The sequence below is a fragment of the Cupressus sempervirens genome, chromosome 7, assembly GCF_028749045.1.
Source record: "Cupressus sempervirens isolate cs-2001-9-10 chromosome 7, ASM2874904v1, whole genome shotgun sequence".
NCBI lineage: Eukaryota > Viridiplantae > Streptophyta > Pinopsida > Cupressales > Cupressaceae > Cupressus > Cupressus sempervirens.
Genome location: NC_143124.1, coordinates 182,675,039 through 182,691,988, shown reverse-complemented (window position 1 = coordinate 182,691,988; position 16,950 = coordinate 182,675,039). Strand labels below are relative to the sequence as shown.

At 31.0% G+C, this 16,950-nt stretch overlaps 1 protein-coding gene across 1 annotated transcript; it reads left to right on the top strand.

Annotated features, from left to right (window-relative positions):
* The first annotated feature begins 9,431 nt into the window (after positions 1–9,431).
* LOC149546106 (sulfate transporter 3.1-like) lies at positions 9,432–16,480 on the top strand. Its single transcript, XM_089794539.1, has 13 exons — positions 9,432–9,749; positions 10,014–10,062; positions 10,829–11,036; positions 11,381–11,552; positions 11,680–11,745; positions 11,894–12,007; positions 13,074–13,190; positions 13,269–13,395; positions 13,711–13,997; positions 14,249–14,439; positions 15,104–15,189; positions 15,456–15,532; positions 16,328–16,480. Exons 1-13 carry the CDS (start codon positions 9,432–9,434, stop codon positions 16,478–16,480), a joined length of 1,965 nt encoding a protein of 654 aa, XP_089650665.1.
* The last annotated feature ends 470 nt before the right edge of the window (positions 16,481–16,950 follow it).

Sequence of the window (16,950 nt, the reverse complement as noted above, 5' to 3'; positions counted from 1 at the left end):
ATGAAACTTCCTTTTGTCTTCTGAACTTTCTCCACTTTTTTCCTCTGGTCTGATATGCTGATCTACTTCTTTTTGATCTGTGCTTTGCTTGCACTTCTCTTCTCTCTTTGCTCTGCAACTAATCTAACTCTCACGAATGGAAAACAGAATCATTCCTTATGTCTTTTGGCAAAAATGTTTTTCCTTCTCATTTCAAATTCAAATTCACCTACCTTATTGTGTTGAATGCTGTTGGGTAAGTAGGTGGACTTTTGACTCTAAGAGGCAACCGACCAAATGTAATAAATTTCTGACACTAATTGTATTTCTAATCTTAATATCAGAATACAGCATTTTATTTATGTTTCGAGTACAACCAGAGTATGTTTCGAGTACAAGCAGGGTATAATATTGAAATTTGTAATAGTATTATACAATTTTTTATTTATGTTTCCAATAAAAGCATATATTATCATATTTAAATTTGCAATAGTAGCATACTATATTCGGTGTGGTTGAAGCCCGTGAACCCACTAGCATTTAACTTTGGGTGGCATGGATTATTGAGTTGGAGTCCAATACTGCAGACAATGAATTCAGTATTTAAAATATAATGAAGAAGTCCGTGTTCACACATAAACATGTGTAGGAGGAGCTGAATTGAGAGGTACATTTATTTTTGTTCTAGTTTATCGGAATTATACAATCCTCCATTGAATTGTTTTCGTTTATCTTATCCACCACTGAATAATTCCAATACCTGTGACTATCATTTGTCTTTTGTTGCTGGTTTATTCTTTTGCAAAATTTCATGTAAGCAAATATATTGCGGTTTTTAGCTGTATATGTTTGTCTCCAATCTAGCAGAGTCTTTAAACGAAACCATTCAGTACTCCCAGTAAAGTCTATTGGAAAGGTCATATCATTTACTAATATTTTTCTACTTGAATTAAACGTTTCATATTTGTATGAATCTTTTTCTTAAATTGTACATTCTCTCAGGTTGATGGCTGCCTGCTCTAGTAGCTTATTCCATTTCTTTTGCCACTATTGTTTGTTATTTATATATATATTTTTGGTCTCTGACCTTTCAATCGAAGAAGAAATGCATATCTAAGTGTCTTTAAGAAAATTGTTATTTTCCATCTTGTTTTCTGAGTGCTAATAGATAATAGAAACTTACACGGTATGAACTTTTGGTGGACAATCTGATTATAGATATAGAAATAATTTTTGAGACTAAATTTTGTTTTAATATTTTAGATCATATTCATTGATGTATTATTTAAATTTGTATGATGCACATTTTAAGTCTAGTGAGCATGGAATATTTAAATTTTTTTAAATTTATATTAATTAAAAAACATTTTTAAGGAAAAAAGGTAAATATTGATAAAATAAAATCTAATTTAGAAATTTCCATAAAAAATCTAATTTTAGTATTTTAAAGTATATAACATAACTTCTTTTAAAAAGAAATTTTAAAATTGAAAAGGTAGAATCTAAAATAAAACTTATAAAAAAATAACTTTTATTTTATTACGATTATATATATATATAGAGAGAGAGAGAGATTAGGTACATTAATTACATATAAAAGATATAGATATCATTTTTTGAGTTTTATCACAAGAACTATTACATATTATGACTCCTTTTTGTTTAATCATGTACTTTGATAGACTCTTTTCCTTCTGAGTTTTAGTGCTATCAGTGATTATTCTTCTATTTGCATCTCTCTTCTTCTATGTGTTGTTACACTAGAGAAAAATTAGCCAAAGGACTATCCGTATAAAGAGCATAGTTCAACCTAGTGTTCTCTAAGGGCACTATAGAACTCAAACTACCTAGTTGAGAAATGCCATGTATAGGTGAGTTAAATTCCACTATTGGCTTTCATGGGATGAGCTAGGAAAATCATATTCATGATTGAGAATGGAAAGAATTGTATGAAGTTTGGAGAACATTGTACTTCTCATTTCTAAGTAAAATAATCTACTCATATTCCTCACAACTTTCTGAAATGGATGAACACTTTGCATCACTTGCCTAATATTATCTAGAATTGTTGCATACTCTTCCCTATTCTGCAAATAGTATCTAGAAAAAATAGCCCAAGCATATGCCTGACCATTCCAAAGATCATAAGAATGGACAACTTCTAATAATTTGTTTCCCCTTAACTACTTCTAATGATTTGTTTCCCCTTAACATGTTCCTAACTAGTCCAAATATCACAAGAATGAGCCAACTAAGATGGAAAGATAAACCTCTTTTCTTAAGGAAATAGGATTTCATCACCTAAATTGTGACATATGATCCATTTGTAACTTATGACACCTGACTTTAAAATCATATTCCAATTGGTTGTTGGTGATATGGTCTTCAAATGGCCATTTCAATCTTCAATCTTTAGGAAGAGTTTAATTCCATGGATTATAGTCTCATATAGACATAAGATAAATCTTTCAATCCCTTAATGACTATATTAATACAAAAGATGATATTGTTAGTAGTAAATACACCTCTTTCTAGTTTGTTGCCTTATGGTAATGGTGACTGATTGCACAACATCAAATATAGAAGAGAACGTCACTGTTGAAGTCATGATGTAAACACCTTTTTGATAAAGGATGTATCCTACATGTACTTCATTGACAATTATAATCATGAATTTACTAGACTAGACACAAGCTTCATTCCCTCAAGACGTGCTAAACACATGTGCAAGATCCTTCAATTTGCTTAAAATTATCATCCATTCCATTTTAATTTGATGGCACTCCAATTTTCAATCAAATATCCATATGATAAAATAAATGAACCTATAAATTATATCCATGATGGAGGTATTTATCTAACAACACATTCATAGTTATTTCATAAATATCCTTGTAAGATATGATAATATCCCCATATTTGGAAAAATTCTTCATTTCAAGTAATAGATTTGGGAAATTCCTGTGCCAACTATCTTTTCATAATTAATGTTTAGGGTTCTTAACCTTATCCAAATCCATAGCTATTGCTTAGTCTAGAAAAGTTTTTATTTTAATATCAAAACTTAAAGAATTTATTTCAATTTTGTTAAATCTTAAATTAGCTAATAGATCATTGTTATTCTATTTTTGTCTCTATAGGTGTGTGAGATATGGCATTTTTCAAATGAATATAAGAGAAGTCTTTTTAAAGAGTGTATGTTATTTTCCAATTGATTGATGATTTATCTATGTGCACATTTTAATAATCACATATGAGTCCCATTCCATATTATTTATATTATAGTTAATTTTATTTTTTCTAATACTAGTCTAGCAAGGAGGGAATGTGCTTTAGCTACACTATTGGTACTTTGAGGGAAATATGAATCTTTGAATACCTATAGAACACATATGTGATCTCTAATTCATAATCCTATACTAGACTTTCCTAGCTACCTTTTGATCATTCATCAAAATTCAATATGACAAAGTGCAAAGGAGTAAGTTTCCATTTGACCTTAGCTCTATCTAATTGGTGATTTTTGCTTCCACCATTAACTATTAAAAAGGGGGGATAACCAAAGAGAGAGAGGGGGGGGGGGGGGGGGGGGGGGTGTTAAACTAGGTCATAATCAATAGTCCATTAGGAATCATATTGACAACAATGTATCGATTCCTAAAATTTGACTTAGTCTGAAATTTATAAGAAAGCACTCAATATCTAGAATCTTTATCTTATATCCTATGAAATTGAAACCACTCTCAAACATATTGAAAGTATATACATATTAATTAACTTAAAGTACAAGGAAGGAATAATATGTAGCTTATATGTTAAACTTTATGCATTTTTTCAGCTCTAAAATTGGTACGAGTTCACCCTATTTAGAATTGTCTTTTAGCCTTCCTTTATCACTACATAGGTCATATACACTATAGCACATATGTCCAATGTAATCCATTAAATTTTGATAGTGTGTACATGCGTTAGGTTGTGCATACTTTTGAATGCATTGGAATCTACCAAGCCTAAGGCTTCGATTTTCCTTGAAGATCCAATCCAAAGGCTTGGAAGACTCAAAAAAGTATGAGACATGTTTTCAAACAAGTATACCAAAAAATTATAACATTTTTGTGTTCTCTCCATTATCTTTACTCATGGTTGGATATCAATAAAATTAAGTTACATGATATTGTAGATCTATTTGTTAGCTATCCAACCATATAATTTAATTTGAATTCAGATTATGTTAAGACTTTCATCTCTAATTTCTTTTGAATGTTGTCCATTGTTTTAGAAAAAACCGATGTGTAGTATTTTGGGGTTAGATTTCGGCTTAGTCATTGAATTTTACAATTAGTTAATTTTTTAGATACTAAACTCCATTCTACACACTTGATTTTCTCTTAGTTTTCAATGATTTCTAGGGAGAACACAAAATGCTTTTATGTTTTTGGCATGTGTCCACTTAAAAAAATCATGAAAATTAAATATACGTTAAAAAATTAGTAGAAAATTTTAGGATAAATGACATGGTGTTAGCTAACTTTTGACTAGAGCGATCAAATAAATTGATTTTTTTTAAAAATCATTTTAGGCGGAGCATCCCTGACACTATGGTATATTTTTAGTCAAAAATGATACCACTTTATGGCTCCCCCATTTTGAGGGCCTAAGCTCCTCCATTTAACCAAAAAATTATTAGTTTAGAAACTAAATTTGGAGGACTAATTTTTTTTCTTCATATCTTAAAAATTTGAGTTTTTCTTCAATTTTGGGTTGAAGTTCAAAAATTGTTAACTTTAGAAAAAAGCGGGCATGTTGAACCTCCTTTTTGATTACCCATCTTTGTGTACTTACTCTTTTTTGAGATATGAAGTTCCAACTACTTGGTGGATTTACAAAGTGTGGCAATGTTGACAAGGCATACAAGCTATTTGAAATATTGTCTTAGAAATGTTATCAAATGAAAATTGATCCACTTAAAAGAGTAATTTCTAGAACTATCTAGAGGATGGTTGAATATTTCATATTATAAATAATCATTAAATTCGATGAAGTAAAGAAGAATAGAAGTGAACTCACAAGCGAATATTGTAGTTAATTTGGAGTGAAAAGGCTACTTGTTTGCATGTAGAGAGTATTTAGGAAGTTGTAGGGAATTGGTGAAGGTGCTTAGTTTGTAGTGGGAATATTTCTATAAAGGAAGAGAGGAGAGGAAAGTACCTTTGGTGTATGTAAGGATGATAATTGCTAGAAGTGACTCTATGTGGTTGAAGAGGAAATTGGAAAACACTTGATGGGAAGATAAAAAAGTGTTCCAACTAAGTGTTGGCAGAGGTGAAGGAATAAGCTATTTGTATCTATATCAATGAAAATGTTTGTTGCAAGTTGTCAACATCCTAGAAAAGTAGTCCAAATATTGCACTACATTTTGTAATTTTTTACTAGAAATTTATCTTTTCACTTCCTCTATTTGATGTAGGAGTATCCAAGTAGACTAGGGATCATCAACCAAGAATATTTTTTATTTGATTTCTTCTAATTTTGGATATATATATATATATATATATATATATATATATATATATATATATATATATATATATATATATATATATATATATATAGAAGGGGATATATTTAGATTGTATCTCTCATGAAGATTAGAAGGGGAGTTTAAAATAGAAATTTGGTGATCGATTTTGACAGATGTGAAGTTCCAACAGCCATGTAGATTTATATAATATGAAATTATTGACAAGGCTTATGAGTTGCTCAAAATATTTCCTTAGAAATTGTATGAAATAGAATTGGCTAGAGTAAACCCAATCTTTAGAAATTATCTAGCACCCTTATAGCTTATGAAATGGAGTTGTGACATGGTAAAACCCTCATTTAATCTTTAACTAAAATGGATTTTTTTTCGATGCATTGACAAGGGCTACACTAAATTTCATAGCTTCGTAGAGAAACTTTCCCAACATAAATTTAGTTAGAACAATAATTTGAGTGTCCTAACTAGTTAAAAAGGTCAAACACTTTGATGATTCAGCTAATGCTTGAAATCCTACTTTATATGACAAAAAAGATTATTGCAGGCTTTTAGTCCAACTATAAGAACCACATTCCTTAGATGTGACATTAGGTGTCCTCTTTGAAACCATTCATAGATGAAAACCTAACTTGCAAAGAATTATACTTAATATTCAATGACAACACTATTTACAATATAATTTGAAGATTTATGTGTTTACATGAGTTCTATACTTTGAATTTGGAGAAATGTTAATAAGAATAACCTTACACAAAAAATGGTGCAACCTTGAGCCCAATAACTATACATCTTCCAAGAAGACATATGGAACTATGGAGACTTTTCAAAATGATTAGCTTAAATAAGGTGAGGCGGTCAAAATCAAACTATGAATTCCATGTGAGAAACCCCTCTATAGTTAGATTATAACCTCTAGTTGACATATTTATCTTTTATGACAAGGGGTTCAAGAGTAGCTCCCACACATATCAACATGGAAAAATATACAATTATACATCTCTTACACATCATTAAAAATGCCTAGTATCCTAGTCATGGACCACCTATTAATCAAATATTTGATAACTTGTTCAAGTTTCATAAGGTCAATGACATTTGAAAAAGAGTACCAATAATGAGATCTTTTATAATTGGTGTGTTTTCTACTGTGCAAATATTATTTAAAAAATAAATATCACATTATCTTCTAGCTATGAGATTTTGAAATAAAAAACATGAAGCACCATTGTTAAGGTTATTTTGAGATCAACTAAATAAGAATTACCTTTTTGTATAGGAGGATGCCAAATAGAACTATTTAATCTTATATTTTCTACTAGTAGTTGTAATCTAACAAATTTATTTTTTCTACACTACTTTATAAATCATTATCTTACTAAATCTTATAGAGAACGGTTTTAATGCTAACTCACTAATTTACAAGAAAATATACAATACTTGTAAGAAATTATAAATTAAAGATTATTTCACTAGAATTGGTGAAACCTACTTATAGTATACTTCATAATAAAAATTAATCTATAACTAATATCTTACACTAACTTTGAAACCTATGTATAAATAATATTATATTTTATTAAAATTACGTAATTTTTAATTTTAAAACCACTAGAAAGAGGGATCTATGTGAGTTTTCTCAAACTTAGTCAATAAATTTCATAAATTATACTTATATCTATCCATAAACTTGACTGCAATTTAAAAAATGAAATTAAATTATTTGTGAAACAAATTTCAACATCATCCTTATCTCTCTATAGAACTGCCATGAATAATTGCATACTTTTGAGAGTCATTCTTTTAGTGACCTACTTGATATGTTTTCGTTTGCTGTCAACTTATGGACAGTTGTAAAATCTCATCCATAAAAAATCTATAAACAGCACAATGGATTCCTTTTTAGGAGGAAAGAATAGTTATTGTTCACCATTGCAAACATCACTCAACACACAGTCATATTTGACTCTTTATCCTTTTAAGATGCCATATGACAGCTTAGACATGTGAATCAAATAACATTTTATAGCAAAGTTCAGACACACCATAAATGTGTTTCAGCAGATGTTTTGTTAAAGCATAGTTGACTCATGCATATGGTAGAGAATAAGCCATATGGATGATTCCTGCCTCTCTCACAAGCCCAAAATAGTTGCTCAATTTTTCTGTCAGAATTATTGTACATGCACTGTGAGCTCTATGGAAGGCACTGTCAGCATTGAATAATAATATGAGCAGTGCATTTACAACATGGAAGACCTTCCAATAACCCGGGACTGAATAATTTTGTACCAAATGTAGTGAATAGTACATTCATAATGTGGAATGGCTTCCAATATCTTCCAATGTCTAGGGATTGAATAAGTTTGTACCCATTTTAATGAATAGTGCATTTATAATGTGATGTATCTTCCAATATTTCTGGATTGGATAGATTTAGTTGTACTAAGTTTGCTTAAAAGTGCATTTGTAATGTGAAATGTTTTTTTATGAAATTAATTAGAGCTATATAATAAATATGAATTTAATTTATTCAATTCATTAATATAGCTGTCAGTGCATGTACATTTTTATGGACTTATGATTTAAATTGTTTATGCTATTTATTCAAATTATCAATATAATTAAATTTGTTTAAGTTTATGACACTTCTAAATAATAGATATAGATTTTAATTTTTTATTTAAAAAAGGTCTAATAATAAAATTTAAAAAATAGAAATTTTAATAAAACTCTCAGATAAAATATAATACAAAATAAAGTAAATAAATTTACTAATATATAAAGTTGACAGATTTAGTATATTGGTTTTAGTTTCAGATTTCTAATATCTTTGTAATAATAATATATGTTGACTGCATGACAGAGAAGATAGATTTCAAACATGAACAAGAAGATCATAAGTCATATAACAATGATATGTTGCTAATGATAAACTTCTGACTTAACAATGATAATGCTTATTATTAATCATTATTATATCAAAGTTTCAAACTCATTAATATTGAATTAAGCTTGATAAATGATAAGCTGATATACAAACAGCAAACTAAAATAAAAATCAGAAAGTTTAACCAAGACCCTTAACTATGATGCTCACTATTGAATATCTCGTAAATATACTTAAATACAAATCTTAAAAACAAAACCTGATTATAAAATTATTTTAATGCAAAACAAATTTTAAATAGTAAAAATATTTTTGTGTTAGATGGTTTGGGTACTTATAGTACTGTGTTTAGAACTTACATTCATCCGAAGGTACAATATTTTTTATACTAAATAGTCCTTTAAATTCAACTCACTTGTCGAAGTCTAGTAACCAACATTAAAAAAATCAGTTGTTAATGATCTATAAAGTTTCTGCAATTGCATGAATGTACCTAGAAAATTTCAATGCCCGGAAAGAGGAATAAAGTTACAGCCAATGAACGGCCTAGAACTAGAAAGGTATCTTCTATAGGCATGTCCTGTGTGGACGAGGGAGCAATGGAAATGGTTGTCAAAGGTGTGATTTTGATGGATGGAAAAAAGCTTCTTCCATTTTTCAAATATGGTAGATGGATTTTGACTGTGCCTTGCTCGTGAACCATGTAGATGGATTTTAACTCAGAGTGGAGACGAGCAAAAGGAATATGGTGCATAAGGAAGACATTGGCTTAAAATATTTCAAAGATAAATAAGCAGTAGGCAATTGGGTCCCCCATTCCACTATGGAAGGCCTATCATAGAGTAAGTTGCTTTCCTCCTCTTAGTACAAATACCCACTTCTCATTGCCTCTTCATTCATGAAGAGACTACAAGTTCTACACTTGTGATTTTCAATACAATCATCTGCATCAAGGTCTTTTCAGGTTTAGTTCAGTTTTAGAGAAGAGAAGAGAAGGCAGCATAAGAGAAGTGGGTGAATGTGAAAATGAAGGATAATGAGGGGAGAGCCATTTCTAGTGGGTTTTCTAACATGGTTGAGAATGATTTAGAGATGCAATACGTTCATAAAGTTAGTGTTAGGCCCCCAGAGAGCACACTCCATTGCATTGAAGGGGCTGTGAAGGAAACCTTGTTTCCTGATGATCCCTTCAGGCAGTTTAAAAACCAGCCAGCAAAAAGAAAGTGCTTCTTGGGAGTTCAGTATCTCTTTCCCATCCTTGAATGGGCTCCAAATTATTCCTTGAAACTTTTCAAGTCAGATCTTATCTCTGGCATAACTATAGCCAGCCTCGCCATTCCACAGGCAAGGAAACTTTAGTCCAAGTTTGGATTAGAATTTTTGACTCGTCTTTTCATCAAGATGCAAAAGCTTCGTGTTCTTTTCTCTACAGTTTGAATCACATTCATTGATCTACCATTCTAATACTCTTCGTCACTTGAAGAGTAACATTTTTTTGTTCTACCATTCTAATACTCTTCATTACTTGAAGGGTAACATTATTTTTATTTGTTTAGAGCGATAATGGAACTTATTCAAGGTCTGATACTAATTGGCTGTATTTTGCAGGGCATTAGTTATGCCAAGCTGGCCAACCTTCCTCCTATTCTTGGACTTTGTGAGTATCTAGCTTATGTACTTGAAAGCTTTTATAACAGTTATAGGGCATGGCCATCAATGATGTTGGCAGTTTGGTTGTTTTGACTGGTGACAATTAAATGGTTTGGATCTATAATTGTTGTGAACTTTCTAATGTTATTTATTTTGGTTGATAGCAGAAGAGATGACTTATGACAGATGCGCCGTACTAACTTTTCTTCTTTCTTTATGTGCTTGAATGCTTTGGGTACTTCAGTAGTTTTTATTTTAATTTGAGGAGAATAGAATGAGTGGTATAATGATTCTCCAAAACATGGTCAGCTAAGCTTTTCATAATTTCATCACTATATCCTTTTTCATAATCTTTTCATAATCATAGTCTTTTTCATAATCATAGATTATGAAGTTTGATTCAGAATACAGTTGTAGAAATTATATAAAATAAATTTAAAAGTAATCTCTTTATCAAAATGAACAGTGAAAATTGACTACCAACAATGTACTATGTGACTAAAAAGCTACATCCTGTATAGTATCTCATATGTATTAATTCTTTCCTGTCCTGTCACCTATCTTTTTATTTAGTTCTAGCTCTGCAGCTAACTATTTAGTATAGAACTCTCTTTCATCTTAATTATGAATTGTGAAGTGTGATTTGAAAATTTGAAAATAAACACAATCTTAATCTACATAATCTACATATGAATTTTTGCCTGAATTGTGAAAATCTACTATGATTAAGATTTCAATTATATAATTTCTAATGTTGTATTCATGAACTTCAGATTCTAGCTTTGTTCCACCTCTGATATATGCAATGCTGGGGAGCTCAAGGGATCTTGCGGTTGGAACTGTGGCTGTTGTGTCACTTCTTATAGGATCATTGATTGCCAAGGAGGTCTCCCCAACACAAAATCCTCAACTGGCTTTGCACTTGGCCCTGACTGCAACATTCTTTGCTGGGATTTTTCAAGCAAGCATGGGCATTTTCAGGTTGATGATTTACATGTCTAATAATGCAATAATGCCACTGTGCAAGCCTCTCAATGTCTGTCCTTCATAAGATTCTTCATTTATAGAGAAGATGCATGTGACTGTACATAATTGAGCGGGAGGCTTGCACTAAAAACTCATGTATAATTCAATGGTTTGAACAAGTCTCATATTTCTATTTTAAGTGATGCAATTCTGCTTATTTGGGATGGCATGAGAAAGTCATATTGATTTGTATAGCTATTTAAAGTTCATGGACAACAATAGAATCTTTTTCAGTGGAGCCAAACAGCTGGTTCTGGTCACTAATAGTATGTATCACATCATTTATGATTGTACTACAGGTTGGGATTCATTATAGACTTTCTATCACATGCAACTATCGTGGGTTTCATGGCTGGAGCAGCCACTGTTGTTTCTCTCCAACAGCTAAAAGGCATTCTTGGTCTTCAACATTTTACTACAGAGACAGACATAGTGTCTGCCATGAGATCAGTATGGGGACAAACTCACAAGGTATGTTTATATGCAATGAATCAGTAACCTCGTGATTTGAGTACATTCGGAGTAAAGAATTCGTTCTTGAATAAAGTATATTGCCAACTTATTGATATTGTCTTCTTGTGATTGTATCGATGTGCAGTGGAGGTGGGAGACCATAGTTCTTGGAATATGCTTTCTCTCTTTTCTACTCATCACTCGTCAAATTGTCAGTATTATAACATAACTTCGTGATTCTCTTTCATTTTTCTATCCATATAATACCTAGCCTTCATAACGACAAAAAGAAACAGCATTAATGTCTGATATGGTGTTGATCTGTTTTTTCATTCTTGTGGTTTGATCTGATCTGACAGAGTAAGAAAAATCCTAAGCTCTTCTGGATATCAGCAGCTGCTCCTCTGACATCTGTAATTCTTAGTAGCGTGCTGGTGTTCGCTACACATGCTGATAAACACGGTGTTGAGATTGTATGGGTTTCTATCACCGAGTATTCTATACTGTCTTGTATTGGTTTCTGCACAATGTGTTCAATCACTCACGTCTAAGTATGGTAGAATGAATCACTTATTATTATGATCTATGAGACTGAACTAGGAAGATTAAACTGTCTCTATGCTTGCTGGTTTTTATTCAAATTGGGAAGATTTTTATCATTAACATTTTTTATAACATTTTATAATAACTGATTTCTTCATAGTTATGACATCATAATGATGTATCATAAAGTGTAGCTTGAAATATTATTATTCAAAATAATAAATAATTAATATCATAAGGTAGCGTTCATGAGTTTAAAGATAGGAAATATTTAGTCAAATGAGTAAATGAATTTGATTAAAAAATCTTAAATCATTAACATTTTTGTTAACATTTTATAATAACTGATTTCTTCATAGTTATGACATCGTAATGATGTATCATAAAGTTTAGTTTGAAATATTACTATTAAAAAGAATAAATAATTAATATCATAATGTCACTTTCATGAGTTTAAAGATAGGAAATATTTAGTCAAATGGGTAAATGAATTTGATTAAAAAATCTTAAAATTAAAATTACTTATAGCAACTCAAGTATTATCAAAGAAAAATCATAAATAATCAAAAGCATAATATCATATCAAGATGAGTTTTAAGATCACACTCAATATCCTTTCAGTTCCCTGAGCTTTCTTACATCTGAAGTACTGATGCTAAAAAAATAAAAACAAATCTCCATAAATAACAAATATGGGTTTGAAAATTTGATATCCATAATAATAAATAATGTTGCATTAATCAGTATTGAGAATTAGTTTTGGTGGATTCAATAGATTGTGGGTATGCAAGTCTTATTTGGGTCATTAGAGCATGGACTTGGAACTCTTAAACATCTGTATATTTTCAGTATCACTACCCAAAAGCGAGTTTGAAACACGATGGGTATGGAACAATTTGTTTGATATTATTTGTCTAATTGCTGTTCTAAATATGATTTTCTGGTCCTAAAATGCATGTTTCTTTTGCTAATGTTTTTGTGGGTGGCTTGAAACAGGTTGGTCACTTAAAAAGTGGGTTGAACCCATTGACCGCTGAATTCTTTGTTTTCGAGGCCAAATATTTAAAGACCCTTGTGAAGGCAGGACTGATAATTGGCATCATCACACTCACTGTAAGAGCTAGTCCCTTGAACTATGTTCATTGGCTAGTAATTTATTACCTCTGGCTGATTTAAATGAGTTCCGTGTAGGAAGGAATAGCAGTTGGCAGAACTTTTGCACTGTTCAAGAACTACAATATTGATGGCAATAAAGAAATGATTGCCATTGGTATGATGAACATTGTAGGTTCATGCACATCTTGCTACATCACAACTGGTAATTACTGCAACGCTCCTAATCTGTTGAGTTACAAAACATTATATGACTACTCTAATGGTCCTAAGTTTTCATAGCAGTCAAACTATGGATTTTGTATTGATTCTAAAACTTTGTATTATTCAAACCATGGATTCTAATGTTAATTCTAGGTTTTCATGATATTCAAAACATGTAGTTTAGTGTTGACTCTAAGCTTTTATGGCATTCAAAGCATGAAGATTGGTGTTGGTTCCAATTTCTAGGTTATTATGGCATTTCTGACTTTTGTTGTATTTATTTAAGTTTTCATTGTGGGTCATGATTTTGGTGCAGGTGCCTTTTCCAGGTCAGCAGTGAACTTCAATGCTGGCTGCAAGACAGCAGTATCAAATATTGTGATGGCCATTGCAGTGATGATAACTCTTCTCTTCTTGACTCATCTCTTTTTTTACACTCCCTTAGTAGTTCTCTCCTCCATCATTATTTCGGCCATGCTGGGTCTAATAGATATCCCAGCAGCTTATCACCTCTGGAAGGTGGACAAAATTGACTTCCTTGTCTGCATGGGAGCTTATGTAGGAGTGGTGTTTTGCAATATTGAAATTGGTCTTATCATAGCGGTATGATATGTTGCTAATAATTTGTTTGACTCTTAATGGGGTTTTCTCAATTCGGTTTTCGATAACAAAAGTAACCATATGTAATTATCCATGAAGCTGGGTTTTGAAATTAGGCCACATGGGTCGGGACAATAAATTAGATTGATTACAGATGTATCAATATATGTTCTGAAAATAAGCAGGTGAGGAATTATTGTACATTTAGTTGGTATTGAGTTTATTGACATTAAAAGTAAAACCTTCAATTTCAGGTGACCATTTCCTTGCTGAGATTGATACTACACGTCTCAAGGCCCCATACTGCAGTCCTGGGAAACATCCCAAATACAACAATTTACAGGAATGCTGAGCAGTATCCAGATGTTGCAAGAGTTCCAGGAATTCTCATTCTTCGTATTGATGCTCCAATCTATTTTTCCAATTCAAGCTACTTAAGAGAAAGGTGAGTCGCCTACATGTTTATTATAAAAACTATTTTTTCAATAGACATGATGAATGTCCTGTGTCAGGGTCATCTTCCTGAATCCAGTCATATTTAAATACAATTATTTATAACCCATCTTTTGAATAGTAGCTAGTCATTTTCAGTCTTGGGTGTTTTAAGATAATGCTTTGGGAAATTTTAAATTGTCAATTACTAGGGTGTCATTTTAATAAGTTACACAATGACTCATGCTTCCAAATATAATGGTAGGCAGATAACTGTCTGTTTTACGTTTTTTAAATATAAAAATCTTATGACATTCTTTGATATTGATGAAGCTAGTTCATATGGCTACTGCTGCTTCTCCTATAAAGAGTTTATAACTTTTTATATTATTGTTTATTTAATATTTTAAATATTTCAAGTAATAGCAATCTGCTCAAATGTTTTTAGGTTCTATTAATTTATATATAATTAAGGTCGAGAATCTATTCTTCATTAACTGTATCTTTTATGATTGAATAGATTTTTGCCCTCTTTTAAGAAATAATCTATTATGAGCACTCATTCATGATAATTCTTCTCTCCTGATCTTAGACTGCTTTAACACATTTCTAATCAACGGTCTGCATTATATGACTTGTTTTGTTTGGGACCTTAAAAAAGTTTACAATGTACGCAGGATAATGAGATGGATAATGGATGAAGAGGAGCGTCTTGCCAAGCTGAAGGAGGACACTTTGCAATATGTTATTATAGATATGGGGCGTAAGTTTTGAAATCTTATTTATTTGATGCATCATTTATTTTCTGTACCAAAAAAAAAATCCATTAGTTGTAATCTTTTTTCCATTGAACATAACTATGGATCGGAATAAGATGAAATAAATGCACCCTAGTTTTACCATATAAAGCCATTCCTGTTGCCTTTCATTCTGAGATCTAGATATACAGCTGTATATGGTCAAACTCCTGCAAGTTTGGTTTATATTGTACTTGGTGCTGTTTTTAATTCTCATTTTTCGTTTATGCAGCTGTAACCACCGTTGACACCAGTGGAATCAAAATGCTCGAAGAGCTCAAGAGAACAATTGAGCTGAAACGCCTTCAGGTAACTAATCATAACTCTTATTATCCATTTAATAAGCATTATAATTTTGGCTTCAACAATACATTATTCTGGTTTGAATAATATATTTTAAGTTTTAACTTGATTTCCTAATTCATTGAAGATCATACTAAAAGTAGCTTTTATTGAATAACTAATGTCATTCCTGATAAACCATCTAAAGAAGTGAAAGACAGAATGTGTTGTTTAAGCTTATCCGGCAGTATATACTTTGTATTTATAACACTTCATAAGATTTGGTTTAAACAGTACATTCCTAGTATTGATCTATTTAGATGGTTCATTTGAAATAGACTAATAAATAGGATCTATTAGTAACTAATGCTAGTTCAGATGAAACTATTTAATCTATAAAATGGAGATGAAACTATTTAATCAATTCAAATCTTATAATTTATTGTTTGAAATTATAGATAATACTTTGTATCATTTATTCTTAAGATAGACCACAGAATATAATTTGATTGGAAGCTTGATGAAAAACATTGACATAATAGATGAATTGTAAAAATCTACTTGCTCTTAATACTTTATACATAAAGTATCCAACATGCCTGCACCTCTTTTCTACAAATAGACATTTAATATCACCATCCACATGTTATTACTAAACTTCTAACTGACATACTGATAAATGAATAAAAAATTTTACTGCTCACCAAGCTTACAAGTTTTAAATGAGTCCAACTATCTTTAAGTTATACTAGAAAAAAAAAAGCCTATTTTGTATTGTAAACAATCTGAATTATACTGACATGGAATTTACATGATTTTTAGCTTGCATTGAGCAACCCTGGGTCAGATCTCATGGAGAAGCTTCAAAAGGCAAAGTTCACTGAGATTTTGGGACCAAATTGGCTGTTTCTTACAGTTGGTGAGGCTGTTGCAGTCTGCAGTTCTCTTCTTCAAGCTCGCAAGCTCAATGGATAATTGAATGGCAATGGTAATTGGTTAAAGCTTAAACCTGAGATTTCTTCTTATCTGCCATATAATTCTTCTAATGAAGTATGTCCTCCTTTACCTTGCTAGATTTCTGTACTGAATATGACTTAGAGTTTACAATACTCAAAGGTTGTAAGAAGCCATGAAGGCTTGTTTTTAATATGATGTATCACCTTGCAAGCTGCAGTGGTGATTATAATGATGTAAAATCATATAAATATAATGGAAGCGCTCAGATTTTGTAAGAAACTAGTTAGCAATTTGTGTTCCGCCTATGTTCCCATCAAGTTAAAAATGTGATGTGCGAAGACAACTGAAATGGCTACTTGTCTTTTTTCTTTCTTTTTTTTCACTTGGAATAATGAAAATAATATAAATGCCTTTTATCTTTCAGCATAACTATTTGAAGGTTTCTAAAAATATAAGTGCCTTTTATCTTTCACTATAAACTATTTGAA

What these genes read in the sequence shown, in the direction of transcription:
- LOC149546106 (XM_089794539.1), top strand. Translation starts at nt 9,432, where the DNA reads ATGAAGGATAATGAGGGGAGAGCCATTTCTAGTGGGTTTTCTAACATG. An exon ending in TCCTCCTATTCTTGGACTTT is followed by an intron (nt 10,063 to 10,828) that starts GTGAGTATCTAG and finishes CATGAACTTCAG; the next exon opens with ATTCTAGCTTTGTTCCACCT. An exon ending in TTGAGCTGAAACGCCTTCAG is followed by an intron (nt 15,533 to 16,327) that starts GTAACTAATCAT and finishes CATGATTTTTAG; the next exon opens with CTTGCATTGAGCAACCCTGG.